At 43.7% G+C, this 15,993-nt stretch overlaps 1 protein-coding gene across 1 annotated transcript in view; it reads right to left on the minus strand.

Moving 5' to 3' along the window:
- The window catches only part of LOC146862134 (thioredoxin-like), a 54,731-nt gene extending 40,623 nt beyond the window's left edge, over positions 1-14,108 (minus strand). The window contains exon 1 of the mRNA XM_085641321.1: positions 13,951-14,108. Within this exon, the coding sequence (XP_085497447.1) occupies positions 13,951-13,974 (24 nt within the window). The 5' untranslated portion in view covers positions 13,975-14,108. The remainder of the gene's footprint in view (positions 1-13,950) is intronic.
- Between the last annotated feature and the right edge of the window lie 1,885 nt (positions 14,109-15,993).

Below are 15,993 nucleotides of genomic sequence, written 5' to 3' on the forward strand. Positions count from 1 at the left end.
ATTGAATGTACATGCAGCAAACAATTGATCGGTTAGAATAATACACATCCATTCTTTTGGAGAGTTATGGCATGGGACATGTTGTTCTTTACAACTTTATATGCACAAATAAACTTCATCCATTAATAAAAAGGTAATCGACTTTAAAAAGAATATTTGCAAACTTGAAGATACGTGACAAACTCTATTAGGCATTAAGGGAAAAACAGGGAATTTGGATGTACAGGAATGCAGGAAATAGTAAGAATAAAACAAGGTATAGGGCATTCGAGACACGTCAGGAATAAATGTTACAATTATGTTTAAATGGATTAATATATCCAATTTGAATTAATGTATGATTTCTACAGAAAATAGAAGTCTATGGTCAAATGAGTCCAAGTGCAGGCCATTGCCCTAACAAACATACAATTCAGCTACATTTGAAACTGATCAATTATGTATTATTGATTGCCATGGTCTCAAATCCACCTTATCTGCTTCGTTACCCCATATTTCTTTCCTTTTTCTGGACCCTGTTTTTGCTGTTATTTGTAACTTACTGCACTTTACCCCTGCTAAACAGAAGTAATGTGCCTGTGCCCCCTCTAAATGTGGTTAAGTTGCCTTATCCCTGCTCGACATTCTTAACTTGCCTACAATCCCCTAGTATGTTGTGTTATGGAGTAGTAAATACACCCAGGAATTGGAAGTTAAATGCCGCCTGTAGAGTGCAAAAGACACACAAAAGATGGACGGAATGAGGAACATATCACACATTCACCGCCCTAGTCAAGAGATCTGGGTTAAATCCATCGTTCTTTTGCTCACCATGCCACCCCAGTTTATGCCCAGATGTGCCACTGGATTCAAGCTAGCCTGGCTGATGAGGGGGTAGTACCCCAAAACCAGTCCCAGGATTTTTGTTTCTGGTCCAGTGAGGACCTCGCTTGACAGTTCAATCTGAACTGTTCCCATGAGGAGCAGGATCAAGACTGATTTGCATATGGCTGGGTATATACTGGGGTGGCATGGTGAGCAAAACAACAATGGATTGAATCCTGATCTTTTTACTGTGGGTGAATGTTTAATTTGTTCTGCATTCTGCCCATCATTTGTGTGTTTTTTGCCTGTAGACTACAGCACCTATAGTGCCATCCACAGGGTTGCTCTGTAAAACATGGCTTCAGGCCTACCATGTGTAGCCTGACTGCAGTACCCTAAAAACAACCTGTGACAATAACTCTTTTTGATAGGTAGGAATCCCTGCTTTTCAATAGTAAGAGGTTAACCCTAAGCAGATCCCGCCACCAACAAGGTAGGGTGGATGATATTTAAAAGTGTATGAAGTTAATGTTGGTATGTTCCTTGTCAGGACTCTAGCGCATGGCGTCTGCAGTAAGTGAGTGGGACTGTTCAATAGTGAAATATGATCACGCACGAATCAGGCCGTTTCAGAGATTGACATGGAAAACTACATCTCCCATGAGGCAATGGGTGTTTTTATAGTTTTAAGGAGACCAATCCAAGGCTGTTAAATAAGGACGAGGCATATCGGTCAAAATGCGTAATTTTGAAGAGATACTTTGTTTCCACAAAAGACTTTGGTTGTAGCTTCTACTCATGGATGTCTATTGTTTTGTTGACACTTTGCGGAGGGCTGAGGAAGCTGATTCCATTCCTTTCTTGTCCGCGCCTGCCTATCGGAGTTCGGAGGAGGTAAGGAGAGTTTCTGAGCTTCATGAACTAAGGGAGGTGAGCTCATTGTTCTTAGCGGTGGCGGCATGAGAAGGCAGCCATCTTTATACTAAGTCTCTGGCTGAGGTGACTTACGAATGCTGTGAAGTAACTGCATTCGAGTTGCCTTTTGGTTGAGTCCAGTGTTCAGGAGGCAAAGAACAGTGTGCATGGTTTGAGTTTGGGCAAAAGGATGCTATACTTGGATTTAGAGACATTTTTCTTTACTTACATCTCCTTGCTATTTGAACACATGGAAATTGGATGTTCTTTCATACCTTCGGCGAAACCAGTTTGTAGAGACCACAAGGGAGGGGGCGGCTCATTTCCGGAGCCACACTGCTGGGTGGGAACGCAGGCTGTGCAAAAGGGGGGAAGATTTTCTCCATCTTAGATTTCAGGAGTGAGGGATACTGGAATTGTTTGTAGTAGAGCAAACAGGAACTTTTGAAAAAATGGGTAGTGTTGTCCCTGGGACTTTTTTACCCCATTGGTTAGGGAGTATCAAAGGAGTCTCCTCACCTACTGGCTAGTACCAGCCATCAATGTTGCACTCCAAAGAGCCCTCCTCAGAACAAATTCTGGATCTTCAAAAGATCGGATCAGGACTGGACCGTGCTTGACGCAACCTGAGAGGAGCACTGAAGGACTGGACCTGCCTCCCTCTTGCGCCCAGTACAAAAAAGTTGGCTCCAATGGTCAGTTGTGTGTCCTCCTGTGTTGCTACAGGGACACAACTAGCTGCAAGAAGCCTTTTTTTAAAGTATTCAGTTGCCCAGTACCTTCTATATGTAGACTCAACTTTGCTGGTGGCAGTTGCATGAGTGACATCTGGTCCTTAACTGCTGTCCCTGAGGTTCTGGAAGCCTTAGAAGAAACCCTGAGGAGCTGCTCCACAAACCCCAGAAGTTGAGATTTAGAAAACGTTTGGACTTGTGAGACCTCAGAAACCATCAGAAGAATCTTGTGACAAATGTGTCAGATTTAGATGCACCATCCTGGGATGCAGGCTTGGCCTGCTGGAGGAATTTGAGCTCCATAAAAAATAAAAAGATAAAGTCAGAAAGTATCTCTTTCAGGGGTGAACCAGCTTGGTGTATCTGACCTGTGCTTTATTACGTTCAGCCTGAAATTGTGTCTAGATCCTATTTTTCCTTAGACGATAATAAGCACTTAGAGCTTTTTGGCGCTATCTTTACTTAAAGCTTTAGAAATTCATATCTTGGGTTTCCCCTTTTTGGATTCCTATAGTTCTGGTGTAATTTTGTTTAATACATTTAATTCTATTGTTCTAATTTGATTTTTTTTTGTATTTTGACTATTACTTTTTTGGTACTGCACGGATACTTTACACATTGCTCTAAGTAAATCCTATCTGCTCTGTACCATAGCTACAAGGAGGTTAAACTCAGTTTATGCTGATGACTTTGGGGTTCACCCTGAGAAGTTAGTGTCATTAGCCAGGAGCATCTGTGCGCTTTTATAAATCTGTCTTCATCATCATCATTACTCCTTCATGTGGGTGACGACCCACCCCAAATAAAAGCACACGTTCTTATAACGGTCAATACCAGTAAACATATAACAACAACTAAAATATGGATAGAGTGTCCTTTAGCATAGAATATGAATTATTTTTGTTTTTAAAATATGACAGACAATTGTGACCTTTTTGTTTCTTTTTTCCAAATGTTTGTTCCTGGTTTGTTTAGTTGTTTTCTATCACTTTGCCCTTGAGCAAGTAATATAAACTATGGGCACAAGATAAAATGTACTCTCGATTTCCCAATTTCCTTTTATCTCGTCCTTCTCCTTTTCCACCCCAAACCAAGAAGTTATCTGAAGATATTTGAATCTAGACAAACCTGGACCTATCTTGGTTCTTAGGTATTCCCAGGGTAAAACACCTTCACCATCCAGCAGATCTGACCAGACAGAGATACCAGCACATTTTATTGGGATGGCTAGGGCATCCTTAAGCCAGAGAGGTGTGGCAGGAGAATCCCAAATAGGAGCCAGGTCTGAGAAATAACCAATCCCCCAACTCGATCTCACCTTATACCATAACTCTAGAGCAGCCCTCAATATCTTTAGTCTAACCCGCTTGAAAAATCTAGGGAAACCAAATTTGTAGAGAAAAGCTTCTCCTACATCCCCTCCCTCAGTTCTCACCATGTCAGCTAAAAGTTTGCCCCAGCTTGACTCATCCAACTTCCCCAACAACATTCGTATGCTCCTAAAATGAAAGGCTGCTGCATAAAGGCTTAAGTCTGGGAGAGCCAATCCGCCTTTAAGGAGTCTACGCCTGAGCTTTTTCCAAGAAAGCCTTACTCCCTTATCGCCCCATATAAAACTCCCAATCCTACCCTGTATTTTATTAATACCCTTCAATGAAAATGACAACGGAATGGTGGAGAATAGAAAAGAGAGTTTAGGAAGAATGACCATCTTTACAAGGTTAACCTTGCCAAAAATCGTCAAAGGAAGATTGCCCCATTTGTTTAACAGACGGACTATTTCCTTGGAAACTCTATCTAGATTGATTTGCGGGATTCTATCCATATCTGCGACCACTGTAATTCCCAAGTATCTAAACTCAGTAGAGACCTTCCCACTCCAGTTGTCTATATTCCAGCACATGACCTCCGTTTTGGAGCTATTTACTTCATACCCCGACACAGCACCAAATGAGGTCACTAGAGTCTCTATAACCGGGATCGTGATTTCCGGATTGCCAGTATATACTACTAGGTCGTCCGCATAGAGGGCTAATTTCGAGCTGTAAGGGCCAGATTGAAAGGGAACTATTAGATTATTTAGCCTAATCGCTTGGGCCAACGGTTCAATATAAATATTAAACAACAATGGGGAAAGCGGACAACCCTGCCTGGTCCCTCGTTGGATGTAAAAAACAGAGGTAAGCACACCCTTCAGGAGTATCCGGGCCGAGGCCCCCTGATAACATCTCTGAAGGGTCTCAATAAAGATCGGGCCAAATCCCATCGCCTCAAGGACAACCCACAAGTAGATCCAACAAACTTTATCGAAGGCCTTGGCCGCGTCCAGCGCGACCAAGGCCATGGGAACTTGTCTTTGTACCGCAAGATCTATATTTCCTAGCAGTATATGAGTCAGATCATCTAAGTGTCTTCCGGCCATAAAACCCTTCTGGTCCTGATGGATCAACTTCGGAGCCAGTTTTGCCAATCTCCCCGCTAGAATGCCGACAAAGATCTTATAATCGGCATTCAGCAGGGAGATCGGTCGATATGAATCTGCCTTAGTGGGGTCTTTACCTGGCTTCAAAATCAGAACCAGAATGGCTTCCTTCCATGATGCAGGGACCCTGCCTCCTATCGAAAAAATAGAGTTAAAGATTATCTTTAAGGCCGGAACTAGTTCGTCCGCTAAGAGTTTATAAATTTCACTTGGTATTGCATCGGAACCAGCCGCTTTTTTATTCTTTGATCTCCTAATTTGTTCCTGAATTTCTTCTTCGGAAATGGGAGCATCTAACCATAATTTATCCTCCGAAGATAACGCTGGGAGCTGTTTATCCCCTAGCCAAGCTCTTATTGCTTCAGGGTTGGAACAGACCCCTCCTTACATAAAATCAGAAAACAGAGATAGCAGACAAGTTTGCATGTCCTCAACTCTATTTGAGATCTCTCCTTCATTATTTACTACCAGTTCTTTAATTTTATTTTTAGATCTATCAAGTCTAGCCTTCCAGGCCAACAAAGCCCCAGCTTTCTCCCCATATTCAAAATTCTCCATACGAGATGCTTCCCACTGTGCCTTGCATTTATTGTCCAGCTTCACCCTATAATCCTGTCTCGCATTATCAAGATCTGATTAAATCAGTCGGGCTTGCTCAGGATCATAGGAGAGGGATAACCAGGCAGACTCAAGCTGGCCGATTCTCCCTTCTAGATCTTTTAAGGCTTTGGTCTCCTCTCTATTAATTCCTGAAATTAATCCGTGGAGGGTCCCTCTTAGAGTGGCCTTATACGCATCCCACACCCAATCAAGCGAGGCACTACCGATGTTTCTGGGGGAAAAGTCGACGGAAAGGGTCTTAATAGCTAGTATTACATCAGGGTTGTTGAGCATTGCCCTCTTTAGTGTCCACCTTGTCTGCCCTCGTTCTTTACCGCTAGAGAGTTTTAAAACTAGAGGGGCGTGATCTGATATGTGGCTAGGTAAGATAGTAATCTGCTCGATATCCCTTTGCGACAGACTATGATAGTCTATCCTCGAGGAATGACCCAGTTTCTTATTCTGAAACGTGTACCCCCTACGTTGACCCTCCCTAAGCCTCCACGAATCAACTAGTTGAAGGTCATGGATTAAATTCAGAAGTGCCCGACGAACCTTAGGGGCTCCTACATAGTGGCTTAAATTAGATCTATCTATTTTGGGGTTTAACAGCACATTAAAGTCCCCTCCTAGAATTAAAGGAGGTTCCTCCAGCATCAGGATTGATTGAAGTTTAAATAAATAAGAGGGATCGTCCAAATTTGGACCGTAGAAAGAGACACAAATTGTCTCTACATTATTGAGTAATACTTAAGCAACAATCCACCTGCCCGAGGAGTCGGATTGAGTTCTCCCCATTGAACATAATGTAACTTGTTTTATTAGAATTGCAACTCCTCTTATGTGAGACGACTTGATGGGAAGCGCTAAAGCACTTTATCCAACTAATCTTTGAAAATATAGAGTTACTTTCCTCGAGGGACAGATGAGTCTCCTGTAAAAGGAAGACCTGGGCTCGGGATAATTCCAAATACTTAAAAATCAATCTCTGTCTCCTGGGGCAGCGCATACCGTTTACGTTCCAAGATAAAAACACGGTCCCTCCTCTCTCTAACCCTGTGCCCCCCACCATCTCAACCGTCCACTTATACCACTAACAGACACTAAGAGATTCTCGACTAAGACAGCACTTTTATCAGATATCGGTGAGATGAGGATTTTTTAAAATTTTTGCCCATATGCTCCCCACCCCAGTGCCCCAATGATCCTCCACCCTTAAAACCCAGTGCCCAAAAAACAACAATAAAAAAGAAAATACCTAACGCCCTAACCCATGAGAAACCCTCCTTACCAATAGGCACAACTTTTTGGCTCCCCCTCCTCTTGGGAAAAAAAAAAAAAAAAAAAAAAAAAAAATAAAAAAAAGAGTTATTTTTTTTCCATCCTTCGTCTCCTTGTTTTTTAACTCTAAAAACAAAAAAAAGAAAAAGAAACTTACTCCTACCTCTTCTAGAATAGAAGTTACTACTACCGTTTATCTCTCTGGTCTCCCTTTATCTTAACTACCAAGGAATCTGCCTCTTCTACTGACTTGATCTGATACATGTGGTTATTCCACATAACCCGGAGCTGTGCAGGAAACTTAAATTTTGCAGTTGCCCCTAGAGCATTAATCACCTCCAACCTCTTTCCCAGTTCCCATTGCCTGACTGCCGTAATATGGGAAACGTCTGATCTAATTTGGAAAGAAAACGAGTTGAGGGTTTTAGATGTTATCGATTTCTCTTTCAGGGCTTGTGTCAAGATCGTTTCCTTAACAGTAAATGATAAAAAATTGATCAGGATTTTCCTCGGCTTTTGATGCGCAGGGTTCCTCCGGAAAGGGTCCCGATGAACCCTTTGTATCTCTATGTTCAAGTCAATTTCATCCGCGCCTTGCAACACCGTATCCCTCAGGAGCCTGATCACAAACCCTTTTAGGTCTGCGCCCTCTTGTGCTTCCGGTACATTCAACAGTCTTAAATTATTTCGTCTTGAGTGGTTCTCAAGCCGTTCAATGTCCTCCCTCATCTCTATATTCTCTTTGGACAATCTCACTATATCACTTTCCACCATGGAAATTGAGCTCTTCATCTTTGGTAACTCATTTTCCATAGCGTCAGTTCTCAATGTGACTGCATCTATCCTTACTGAGAGTGCCTCGCATGAGGCCTGTATCGCTGCCTGATTGGCTTCTGAAATGGAAAATCTATTAGCCAACACCGCTTGATTACTCTCAGATATGGTAAATCTGGAATGGATGTCATCCTTCATTGTTAGGAGAATATCCGCTAAAGAGGAAAAAGAAAAAGGAGGAGGGAGTCGACTGATGGCCTGAAGATGTATTAGCATAGGCAATATGAACGTTCGACGTATCCGACGTATCCAAGGCTGCAATCGTAACCGGTACAGTGGCGCTGGTAGCTACACCGACGGAGGTCGCGGTGATAGAGACAGAGTCAGTAATCCCCCCCGACACTAGGTCTGTCCCTCTCTGGAGCTGATTCTCTAAATCCCTCTTCAGCGAGGACAGCGAAGGAGTTTGATAATCTTATCTCAGGATGTATCCTCACAATCTGCTCCTGAGAGGAATCTATAGCTGCTGTAGATACTACTTCATTAAGAGCCTGACATTGCTGCATTGTCAGACCCTTACGCTCCTCAAGATTCTTCACTGCAATTCCATCTTTTATGGAATCTGTAAGTGTAAGTGTGGTAGTAGCTGCAGCTGTGCTGGAGGCCATGACCTTGTAATAGGTTTTAAGAGATGGCGTCACTCTGATTTTGGAGGGAGGAGAGTTCTTAGATTTTCCTCTTCTTCGCACGCTAGTTGCGCTGGCCGGATTCTTCTTCTTTAGGGAGGCACAGGCGCTATCTAATGGCTCTTCTAATGTTTGGCCTTTTTTGCTCCCAGGCCTGATCTCTAAAAATCGGGGGAGAGGTCCTCAGCGGGTATTGAGAGGGTTTCAGTTGAGGATCCAGGACCAACCTAGCATGCAAAGCGTATCTGTTCCGGCAGGAGGCTTTTACCTGTGGTAGTAGTTTTTTTTCGCAGAAAACTCTCCGTACCGTTCACCTCCTCACCGCTCTCCAAACCCCCCGCATTCTCCTGGACGGAGTTATCAGGGCACCCGGGAGCAACTTCCATCCATCCACTAACTCGGCGGTACACACTCCACCGCCTCCCAATAGGAACTACTACCCTCCCTAAGAAAGCGTTTCTCGCCCCACTCCAACCGAGGAAGGTCGTCAAAGCTGGATTTTACCCTAAGCCAGAAAATAGAGGTTCCACCATGGAGACAGACAGCTTCCCCACCACCTCCGACTCGCACCGTCCTTACTTGATCAACCGGAAGCGCGATACATCGATAGAGCCTTCTCACCGCTACGGCGCCGTTGCCAATCACTCGTTGAAATCCTCCAATCCGAGCCGGAACCCTCCTCCACCAGCTCCGGGCAGCCAGCACTGCTAAACGCGCGCAGCTAAAAATGCCGCCGCATCGATCGGTTTTAAAGCTGACTCCATCGTGTAGAGAGTAGAGATAAATCCTTTACCCCCAGAGACAGGTAATAAGAAAACTAGCAAAAGGGGAGCGGGACCTTTAGCAACGGGAAAGAAACATTGTTAAATTACACGCCCGACATCTCCGAGAGAAGAGCCACGACCGTTTAGCCTACGGCCGCCATGTTTCTCAGCGCATCTCCGATGAGAGATTGTGTCAGCAAGGGCCCCTAAAGAAGGAGATTTCGGTCTGGTACAATCTTCTACTAGTGGCAGATGACATCAAAATACCCAAGGCGATTGAAGTATGGTATACCTCCAACATGGGCCCCCAAGTCGACGCCCTCTTTGAGCCTTCTTTAAAAACTCTTTATGAATTTATAAAGCCAGCCTGCTGAAAGAAAAATCATTTTTTTGTTATAAAATCGACTCTACTACACTCCCTATAAGATCACTAAGTTTGCCCCCCTCCCCCATGTCCAAGGTGTCATACCCAGTTAGCCAATGATGAGCATATTTTTTTCCAATGTCATAATCTGGAGGCATTTTGGAATGAAGTGGGGTTAACCCTCCGGGACATTTTTAAATCCAAGGTGGAAGTAAATCTCTTTGGTGTTTTTTGGAGCCGATGGGCATTTCACTAGCTCTGCCACCGAGCAGGATAAAGGGTTACTAATGTACTTGATATTATTGGCACGGAGAGAGATCTGCAAGAGATGGAAGGATCCACTCCCCCCGAAAAGAGAGGATTAGCTGAATGCGGCATTTATTATGGCTAGGCTGGAGTATGGGCGCTCTGTGGACAAGGTCTTAAATATCTGGCACCCGTTAATGTGTTGGGGTCGCTCGTTGAGCTTGTTACCATCAGTCCTATGATTACACCATATCCCTGAGAAACATCAGAAGGGATGGGTCTGGTGATCCCAAGCAAGCGCGGTAAGCCACTGGGCCTTCCCCCGTTCCATCTTTATTTGTTGGCTATTAAATCCGCTGCCGCTTGATCAGGTGAGATGAGGACAAAAAATTAAAAATAATAAAATTTACTGAAGTTTTTATCCAAAACACATTGATGAACATCACTGGGATTTTTTCTTTTTTTTTTAAATCACAATTGGAATTTGGAAACCTCACAAGATTAAGATTGGTGGTGGATAGTGATTAAGTGTTTCTCTGTGTCGCAGAAGAAGTTAACAATTGTGGTTAAAGTTGAATGTATTTTATTTTTGGATTTTGTGGTGTGCATGCTTATCCAATTCATATACTGGTTTTTAAATGCAACATGACCTGGGCGAAGTCCTATGTTGTGAACACCCAGATATGCAAGAGTTTACAAATTAAAGAAAATCTGTTTGACGTCTAATATCTGATGGGAAGGTGTTCCAATAGTTTATTCCTAAACTTTTGAGACGGAGACCCTAACTAGCCGAGTTATGCAAAAGTCAGGTTCAGTGGGAAGTTTTTTTGAATAACACAAGATTCCAATACACTAGAGCTAAGAAAATGGTAGAAAAAAAAGAAGGTGAAAGACTAGGGGAATAAAGGAGAAAAGTGGGAAAATGGAAAGGAGGAGGAGGAAAAATGAAAAGGAGGAGAAAAAAGAAAAAAGGAGAGAAAATGAGGAGAAAAGGGAAAAGAAAAAAAAGAAGAGGAGGCCGAGGATGGACTGTGGCCTTTTGGACAATCTGCAGGTGATGCAGCATAAGACAGAGTTCTTTACAGTGGTCAAGAAGTGACCCAATAATGGCATGGGAAACAGCCCAAAGAATTATTAACCATTTATAAACCAAAGTGTCTATCAATAGCTGTATAGGGGGTGAGGGTATGGGGGCACACTGATTGTAAACCCCTGCAATTGGTAGAGAATGCCTTTTTGAAATATCTCCTAGCGGTACCACATAGCTGCTCCTCCTATATATGCCATGCTGAGCTGGGGATACCCTTTTTATTAACCGATTTAGTTAAGATCCAGCCAATTGTTTTGTGGCATAAGATCTGGTCTATGGAGCAAATTACTTTCAATCGTGAGATGATTAGAGATTGTCTCAAATCTCACTTTGCTTTTCAAATACCATGGCTGAATTATATATAAAAAAAAAAAGGTTAAGTGACATGAGCCACCCTGAGATTTTTGATCAGCCTGAATTCCTAGAACAAACTGATTGTTTATCATTAAATGGAGGAATTCAGACTGCCCATTGAATTGATGTAGCTGAGTGTTTGTAACAATCAAATGACGCTGGTCATTAATGACGTGCATCCATACTTAAAAAACGTTGACAAGACAGATTTGTTTTAATGCTTTTCAAGCTGGATATATTCCACCATCTGGTCCTTTTCCCAGTGATTAACAATTGCTCACAATGCTTATCTAAATGCCCCTGTGATGATGTGTCATTACAGACAACAATGCATACAATTGTATTCTCTAAGCTTTATAGTGAACAGCAAAAGTGCTAGATTTTACCAATATTGAGGTCCTATGGTTTTAGAGGATGTCAACCTGCTCTTCTATATTTACAGACCTTACCCATTGATTATATGGTACATTAGGATGAGGCTTTTAAAGAATGTGATTAGATGTAGAAACATGTATACTGATTTTTTTCACTTTTTAATAATATGTTTTGGACATGTTTTTATGATTTTCTATGAAGTAAATATCTGAGTATGTACTTTTACTCTAAAGCCAGGCCAACAATGTGACAAAAAGCACGTCAAACAGTAAAAGAACATTACAATAGACATTCCCCTAGCAAGACTCCCCTCACTGAAAGGGTACAGGCCTCACTGCCCTAGTGCTATCACATCTATTTCATGTCAATGGGCTATACATGAGACTTATGAAGCGACTGATCAACAAGCTCCAGAGAATCCAGAATGCTACAGCCATACGAGTGCTAAACTTGAATAGACTGGATCACATCACCAGTACCCTACACAGTGTACCTGTTCCTAGAAGAACCTCTTTCAGAGCTCCTAACATCACCCACATGTCTAGCCATAGGATTTAATTGATTTTTTAACAATCCAGATCCAAACTCTACTCTCAACAGATGAACCTTAGATGAAGATGGCAGCTCTTCCTACCTTTCCCCTGTCTCAATACAATCCTACAAACTATGGAGCACCTTTCCGAAGTAAATAGGGGCAATCTGCAATCACCTAGATTTCAGAAAAACAATACAATCTTACCCATTTGTCCAGATATGACTTAACCCATTGAAGACTACATAGGATCTTAAGCTTGGTAAGCGCTTGGTTACTGCTCCATATGAGACAACCAAAGTATCAGCCATACAGAAAATGGAGCCAACACTCCATACATAACAAGCATTGGCAAAACCAATAGGTCTTGCCTATACAAGAGCTACTGGCTTTGGCAATGTGTTCTGCCATGCTGTACACCAGTATGGCTGCTGTTCAGCATGGCTGAATGTTAGTGGCATTGAGTGTCCTAGACCGTATCATAGAGTGGAGCAGGAGGAGTAAAATGGTGTAGAGTTGAGTGGAGGGTAGAATGGTTCAGTGGTTCAATGGCAGTGAGTGTTGTATAGTACAGTGGTGTAGAGTAGAGTGGGCTGGAATAGGGTAGAGTGAAATGAGATAGTGGGGTGGATTGGACTGGAGTAGAGTGGGTTGGATTGAGTGGAATGGGGTTGATTGAAATAATGGAGGTGGATTGGAGAGGGGTGGTTTGGAGTGGGGTGAATTAGAGTGGAGTGGAGGGGGTGACTTGGGCTGGACTGGAAGGTGTGGATTGGAATGGGGCAGATTATTTTGGATTAGAGCACGGCAACTTGGGCATGTCAGTCACACACCATCTGCTTGTAGGGTACAGGAAAGTAAAAGGAACAAAGTAGTACTTCAATCACGACAGGAGTCACAGACAGCATTGATTAAGTTGAATCAATCAGTGCTTGGTCCCTGCTCCATTGAGTTCAATGGAAATGTTGTTAGGCCTGCAGTGACAATTACGAGGCTGTAAAGAAGAGTACCACGCAAGCCAACACATGAGTAAACAACGGGCGGGCTCCAAGCCCTTTTTGGATACAAGAGTGTCTCACAAGCAAAACGCATTTGCTAGCGCATGCTCTTGCACACTCAACACTAAATTTTGCATACCTGCTGGGCTTCCATCTATGCGTATTCACAAACTCCACTATAACCCATTCCCACTCTAGAGATTGCTGGTAAGATACTTTGGTAAGGTTAGGAATAAATACTTTGAGATGCTGGGAACGGACACCCCAAAAACGGGTGAGGGTTTGGGGAACGGAGTTCACAACAGGGAAATGTATTTTCATTGCGGAGATAAAAAATAGAGGATGTTCACATAAGCTGATGCACGTGTTTATACTTGCTCTTGTGAAAATACAAATCGCAAACTTCTGTCGGAGTACACCTGGAAGCCAACGACTTCCGCATTCTTTCAAAACGTAACCCAATTTTTTTTTTTTTATGAATTGCTAAACGTTGTAATTCTACATCCATGATAGGTTGTAAACCTCCACGTGTTCATCTGCCCGTTTTCCATACATCATGGAGCTAGATCAAAGGGAAAAAAAACTCAAGTTCTCCGATGAGTTATTAAGTTACTTGCAACACCTTCAAGCCGCAAATTGCACTGTCAGCATGATCAAGTATCCAAGGCTGACTTGATACATTTGTTCCACATTGCTACAAAACAATTATGAAGCAACCAAAATTAATTTAATTAAATTAAGGAGACTGAGTAATCAGCTTAATGAATGTCCAGGCACGACCTCCTGGGGAAATGGAGGCGCAGAACAGTGAGTCAGAGGAGGGAGACTGAATATTCGGTTAAGGACCAGTATCCTCCCACGCCTTCCACTTCACACACAAGCCCTTCTGTTCTATCCTGTTACGTCGCTTTCCCAACACAATAAACACAAGATACGGAGCGGAAAACATACCTTACTCTGAATCATTTTCACCATGGCGGCGGTAGGGAGCGGCGTTAGCGGAGAGAGGAAATTAGCTAAGAGGTCCCGAAGCGCGGCGATGAAGCGGGCAGGAGGCGCAGCAGCAACAAGTACACTGCCCAGCCCAGAGAGGGTTTTTATCGCCAGAGAGCGTGGTGTGGTGAGACTGGGCGGGAACTGGAGAGACGCCGCCTTCAGACTCACAGACACACCCCCTGCTCTCGCAGAAGATCAGAGCACAGTCTCCGCGGTGAAGTGTTTGTTTACGAATGAGTTGACGGGGCTAGTTTTAGAATAGTCTTTTTACACAACCCCCAGTACAACCGCCTAGCAGTAGCATATGACCATTTTAGCTAGATGCAACAGCGCACAACATGTGCTGTGCAAAGAAACACAAACCAATTGAGCTGCGAAGCCCTGCCAGCAGTATGGACAGATGTCAAGCGAGCCTGGGGTCAGATTGTCTCCTAACTACCCTTGATTTAAATGCAACTGTCTATTTCATCGCTGATGAGTGCAACGTCCCTTAGTTTGTGGCACCCTCTCGCCTTCTGCAAACAAACTGTAAAAACTGACATCGTCCCAGCCCTATTGCCGCTTTCCCCTGACACCGGTCCCCCCCCCCCCCCCCCCCCGCAGTGTTGACTGTGCAGGAGATCCGCACAGGGCGCATGCATCCTTGAGACCAGGCGGCGCGTTCGGAGCCTGGCTAGGCTGCCTGAGGCCGCCAGTAGCAAGTCGACTTTGAGTGAGTGAGTGAGAAAAGTGCTGTGTAATGGTGAGCAGGATGTTTTTACACCCGCCCTGTCCTCGTTCTGGGTCTGTTTCTCTTCAGCCCAGTTACAAGGGCACACTTCCCAAATAAGAGCAAATACATTGAAGACATGTTCGGGTATGAGTTTGAAAGCTACATAAACCCTGTGACTGAGGAGGTAGTGCGGGATTTTAATACTGCAAAAGTTGATCTTCTGTTTGGGGATAACAAGTAGAGGCGTAATAGGCTCTAGTCCCTTCGCTGCTAGCCCCCCCCCCCCCCGCTAAGCTTGGGGTAGTTCGCGTTTAGGCCCCTGTAACTTTTTGACCACATAAGGTACCCACGCCATATTTGCGTCCTTTTTTTTCAACATCATGGGGATTCTAAAGCTACCCAGGGTTTGTGGATTCCCCTGGAGGGGACCCAGAAATTAGCCAAAATACAGCTTTTAAATGGGAAAAAAGGGCTACAGATTAAAGTGTCTGTTTTTAGGTCTCGCCTGATCCAGCGCTTGCACTGATCTGGCCGAGACATTTTGTATACAGGCTTTTCAAAGTGCTGCCGTGGCCTAAAGCTACAGTGCAAGTGAACGTGCACGCGCGCAGCGCCGTGTGTCTTTCCACTGTAGCACGCGATCGTAATCGCTTTTCAAAGTGCTGCCGTGGCCTAAAGCTACAGTGTACGTGAACGTGCACGCGCGCAGCGCCGTGTGTCTTTCCACTGTAGCACGCGATCGTAATCGCGAACACTTTCACTTTCGCGGCCGCGTTGCCAAAGCTTGTTTCATCTTGGACATCTATTAGAATCTCCGTTTTCAGTATTTTCATTTCAATTTGTTTACTGTATTATTTGCTTCATCTATTTCGAATTCTTTGTACGGACTGTGTGCCTTGTTTAAACCGATATCATCTATCTATCGGCTTCATTAGTGCTTTATTTGGGTCCCTGTTCATTTAATTTTTGGCTGCCATCACGTGCTCCCAGATTCCTTTTCCGGATACCTTTGAAGTAGCCTGTCCCTCTGGTTCTATTTAAACCACCGGTTTACCCGCGTATGTTTTGCATCGGTTACCAGCAGGCGTTGTTGGACGGCTTTATCGAGGGGTCATCTCACGGATTTTCAAGTGTTTGGTTATCTGGTAAGAATTCTGAGCTAGAGCACCTTTACGTGTTCTTAATCTAGCACTTGTCAATTTTCAATCTTTTTATAGCTCCCGTTTACTTTTCAGGAGCTTTAAAATGGAACCTTAAGATTATCCTCACCCGGCAGGCTCCAGTTC

The sequence above is a fragment of the Triturus cristatus genome, chromosome 2_2 (genome assembly GCF_964204655.1).
Source record: "Triturus cristatus chromosome 2_2, aTriCri1.1, whole genome shotgun sequence".
NCBI classification, from domain to species: Eukaryota; Metazoa; Chordata; class Amphibia; order Caudata; family Salamandridae; genus Triturus; species Triturus cristatus.